A 4,713-nucleotide genomic window follows, 5' to 3' on the forward strand; every position below is an offset into this window, starting at 1 on the left:
ACCACAGCAACCCTGAAGGTGCCACCACAGCGGCCCCAAAGATGCCACCACAGCAGCCCTGAAGGTGCCACCACAGTGGCCTTGAAGGTGCCACCACAGCAACCCCAAAGATGCCACCACAGCAACCCCAGAGATGCCACTGCAGTGGCCCTGAAGATGCGAGCACAGTAACCCTGAATATCCCACCACAGTGGCCCCCGAAGTGCCACCACAGCGGCCCCGAAGGTGCCACCACAGTGGCCCTGAAGGTGCCACCACAGCAGCCCCTCGGAGCCACCCAGGACTTCTCAGAGCCACCCAGGACCACTCAGAACCACCTGGGACCCCTTGGATTCACCTGGGACCCTTGGAGCCACCTGGGACCCCTCAGAGCCACCTGGGACCCCTTGGAGCCACCCAGGACCTCTCAGGGCCACCCAGGACCCTCAGAGCGACTTGGAGCTCCGGAGACTCCTCCACTCCTCGTGGTGACCCCCCTACTACCCCCAGCACTCGAGGCGAGGCCACACCAACACCAGGCAGAGCCGAACAACCACCCCACTGCTGCCACCCCCCCAGTCCTCGACTGTCCCCCTTGGGCATCACCCCCCTCGCCCCGTGGCCCCTTTCTCACTCGTAGAAGTCGGACTTGGAGATCTTGAGGAAGGTGCAGTCGCGGTTGGCCTTGATGGTGAAGATGAGGGGCTCCCCGGTGAGCACGGCCAGCTGCCCCACCAGCTCGCCGGGCTGCGTCAGGAACAGGCACACGTCCTCCGCCTTGTCGATCATGCGCTGGTACACGTGCAGGCACCCCCAGAGCACGAAGTGCAGGCTCACGTCCTGCCCAGAGCGCGCCCCGTCACCGCCGCGGCACGGCCGGGGCGCCCCGGGATCACTGGGAGTCACCCAGGATCCCTGGGAGTCACCCGGGATCACTGGGGGTCACCCGGGACCCCACAGAGCCACCCAGGATCACTCAGAGCCACCCGGGATCACTGGGAGCCACTCGGGATCCCACAGAGACACCTGGGATCACTGGGAGTCACCCAGGACCCCTGGGAATCACCCAGGATCACTGGGGGTCACCTGGGACCCCATAGAGCCACCTGGGATCCCTGGGAGTCACCCGGGACCCCACAGAGCCACCCGGGATCCCTGGGAGTCACCCGGGACCCCACAGAGGCACCCGGGATCACTCAGAGCCACCCGGGATCACTGAGAGTCATCCAGGACTCCACAGAGCCACTCGGGATCCCTGGGAGTCACCTGGGATCATTGGGAGTCACCCAGGATCCCACAGAGCCACCCGGGATCACTGGAAGTCACCCAGGTTCATCGGGAGCCACCCGGGATCCCTGGAAGTCACCCAGAATCCCATAGAGCCATCTGGGATCACTGAGAGCCACCCAGGATCCCTGGGAGCCACCCAGGATCCCATGGAGCCATCTGGGATCCCTGGGAGTCACCTGGGACCCCACAGAGACATCTGGGACCTGGGAGTCACCCGGGATCCCTGGTAGCCACCCAGAATCCCACAGAGCCATCCAGGATCCTGGGAGTCACCTGGGACCCCACGGAGCCATCTGGAATCCCCGGAAGCCACCCGGGACCCCGGGAGCCACCGAGGGACCCCCAGGTACGAGGGTCCCCCCAGCCCCACGCGTGGGTGGTTGTGCTTCTCCTCACGGGGGGTTTTGAACCCTCCCGAGGTTCTGGGGTCGTTCCCACCCCCCCAAGAGCCACGGGGGAGGAGTAAGGGAGTGGCACCCCATGGAAATATGGGGAGGGGGAGTCAAGGGGCCACAGAAACCCCCCCAAAACCCACCTGGTCACCTTGGCGGGCAATGACGGTCCCGGCTTTGGCGTGGTGGAGCAGGACACGGTTGTTGAGGAGAGAGGGGTCCTGGAGGGAAGAACGATGTCGTGTGGGGTGGTGGGGACCCTCAGGAGGGGATGGGGACCACCATGAGGGGACAAGGATGAGCAGGAGGTCGTGGGGACCACCACAAACAACAGGGACCACCATGAGGGGATAAAGGATGACCAGGAGGTCACGGGGACCACCACAAACAGTGGGGACCACCATGAGGGGACCAGGACGACCAGGATGTCACGGGGACCACCATGAGGGGACAAGGATGACCAGGAGGTCACAGGGACCACCATGAGGGGACAAGGATGACCAGGAGGTCATGGGGACCACCACAAACAATGGGGACCACCATGAGGGGAGAAGGATGACCAGGCCACCAGAGACCCACCCCAGAGCAACAGGGGACCAACATGAGGGGACGGGGACCAACACGAGGAACTGGGAACCCACCACGAGGCCACAAGAGACCCACCCCAGAGCAACAGGGGACCAACATGAGGGGACAGGGACCACCACAAGGAAGTGGGGACCCACCACAACACAACAGAGACCCACCACAGAGTAACAGGGGACCAACACGAAGGGATGGGGACCTCCACGAGGCAGTGGGAACCCACCACAACACAACAGGACCACCCCAAAGCACGGGGGGCCGGTGTGAAGTGATGGGAAGCCCCAACGTGATGAGACCCCCCCCAAGGCCTCACCTCCACCTTCATGAGCTTGACCAGCTCCTGCTTGGCGGCCTCGAAGACGAGGTTGGTCTGGCGGCCCTGGAAGGGCCCGAAGGGACACGGCCCCGGCCCCGCCTCGTCCTCGCTGGAGTTGGACTGGTGGGACCCCGGCGGGGGCTCCTCCAGCGTCACCGACTTGCGCTCCTTGGGCTCGTGGGACACCGACTGCGGGGCACGGCGGGGTCAGGGAGAGGTTTGGGGGGATTTGGGGGGGGATTCAGGTGGGATTCGGTGAGATTCGGGGTAGAATTTGAGTGGGATTTGGGGTGGGATTCAGAGTGGTTTGAGGTAGGATTTGGGGTGGGATTCAGGGTAAGATTCAGGTGGGATTTGGGGTGGGATTCAGGTGGGATTCAGGGTGGGATTCAGGTGGAAGTCAGAGTGGGATTCAGGTGAGATTAAGGTGGGATTTTGAGGGGGTTTGGAGTGGAATTCAAGGTGGTTTGGGGTAGGATTTGGGTGGGATTTGGTGTGGGATTCAGGTGGGATTTGGGGTGGGATTCAGGTGGGATTTGGGGTGGGATTCAGTGGGGCTTTGGGGTGGGATTCAGGTGGGATTTGGGTTAGGATTCTGAGGGGGTTTGGGGTGGGATTCAGGTGGGATTCAGGGTGGGATTCAGTGGGGCTTTGGAGTGGGATTCAAGGTGGTTTGGGGTAGGATTTGGGTGGGATTTGGGGTGGGATTCAAGGTGGGATTTGGGGTGAGATTCAGGGTAGGATTTGGGTGGGATTCAGGGTGGGATTTGGGTGGGATTCAGGGTGGGATTTGGAGCGGGATTCAGGTGGGATTTGGGGTGGGATTTGGGTTGAGATTCAGTGGAATTTTGGGGTAGGATTTGAGTGGGATTCAGGGTGGGATTTCGGGTGGGATTCAGGGTGGGATTTGGGGTGGGATCCAGGGGTCCTGCGGCCGTACCCGCGCGAATCCGGCCATGGCCCCCGTGCTGTCCTCCTGCAGCGACACCGAGATGCGGCCGCGCTCGTAGGCCATGTCGAAGTCGGAGCGGGGACCCTTCTGGATGCCTGGAGGGGTGACAGGGTGACCGTGTCCAACATGGGGACAAGACACTCCCCAGGGTCCCCCAGCTGTCCCCAAGACCCTCCGTTCCCACCCCCAAATATATCCATCCCCACCAGAGATATCCACGGGCTTGGAGATGCAGTGGCTCAGGGGTGGCTGCCCTGGATGTCCCTGGGTGTCCCCTGAGTGTCCCTGCCTGTCCCCTGGCTGTCCCCAGAGTGTCCCTGGGTGTCCCCTGAGTGTCCCCAACTATCCCCTGAGCTACCCACCCCAAGACCCCCCATTCCCACCCCCAAACCCACCGGAGATATCCACGGGCATGGAGATGCAGCGGCTCAGGGGCGGCTGCCCTGGGTGTCCTTGGGTGTCCCCTGTGTGTCCCTGGTTGTCCCTGCCTGTCCCCTGGGTGTCTCCTGGCTGTCCCCAGCTATCCCCTGAGCTACCCACCCCAAGACCCCCCATTCCCACCCCCAAACCCACCGGAGATGTCCACAGGCATGGAGATGCAGCGGCTCAGGGGCGGCGGCGGCGGCACCGGGGTCTCCAATCCCGCACTTTTCAGCAGCTCGGCTGCAAGATCAGACCCAGCTGCCCCCCTGAGCACAGAGGGAGCAGCAGAGCTCCCCAAAAGCAGGGGGAGGGTCCCAGCACCCCCTGGGCAGCCCTTACCCTGCTCCCGGCCCTCGTCGGTGCTGCCCAGGCCCCTCTTGCTGTGCCGGACGGGGCTGGTGCGGGCGGGGTGGCCGGGCTGGGGGAAGAGCCTCAGGGGCTGCATGTCCTGCAGTTGGAGAGGAAAGAGAGATGATGCTTAAACTCTACTTAGCAATTATTTCTTTTTTAAATTAATTATTTTATTCCCTACTTAATAATTATTTTTTTCCTGTATTTTTCCCGTACGTATTAATTATTTCTTTTTTTCCCTAATTATTTTTTCCTCTCTATATTAATTATTTCTTTTTTTCTCCAATTATTTTACCCCCTACTTAATGGTTGCGATGGGAATGGTCATGGTTGAGTTTGGGGATGGTCATGGTTGGGATGGGGATGGTCATGGTTGGGTTGGGGATGGTCATGGTTGAGTTTGGGGATGGCCATGGTTGTTTTGG

General features: G+C 61.6%; 1 protein-coding gene across 1 annotated transcript; it reads right to left on the reverse strand.

Annotated features, from left to right (window-relative positions):
• Positions 1–579: 579 nt before the first annotated feature.
• Positions 580–3,946, reverse strand: LOC113962977 (neuropathy target esterase-like). The gene is made up of 5 exons (XM_027673766.1): positions 3,910–3,946; positions 3,503–3,609; positions 2,560–2,751; positions 1,805–1,882; positions 580–819 (listed from the first exon to the last, which is right to left on the reverse strand). The coding sequence occupies exons 1-5, from the start codon at positions 3,926–3,928 to the stop codon at positions 610–612; spliced, it is 606 nt and encodes a 201-aa protein (XP_027529567.1). The 5' UTR covers positions 3,929–3,946; the 3' UTR covers positions 580–609.
• Between the last annotated feature and the right edge of the window lie 767 nt (positions 3,947–4,713).

Source organism: Neopelma chrysocephalum, unplaced genomic scaffold (assembly GCF_003984885.1).
Source record: "Neopelma chrysocephalum unplaced genomic scaffold, ASM398488v2 Primary Assembly neopelma1_186649, whole genome shotgun sequence".
In the NCBI taxonomy this organism is placed as follows: Eukaryota; Metazoa; Chordata; class Aves; order Passeriformes; family Pipridae; genus Neopelma; species Neopelma chrysocephalum.

Coding starts and splice junctions, on each gene's coding strand:
- LOC113962977 (XM_027673766.1), bottom strand. Junction 2,752..3,502: donor CCATGGCCGGATTCGCGCGG/GTACGGCCGCAG, acceptor CGTGCCCCGCAG/TCGGTGTCCCACGAGCCCAA. Junction 820..1,804: donor TTGCCCGCCAAGGTGACCAG/GTGGGTTTTGGG, acceptor CGCTCTGGGCAG/GACGTGAGCCTGCACTTCGT.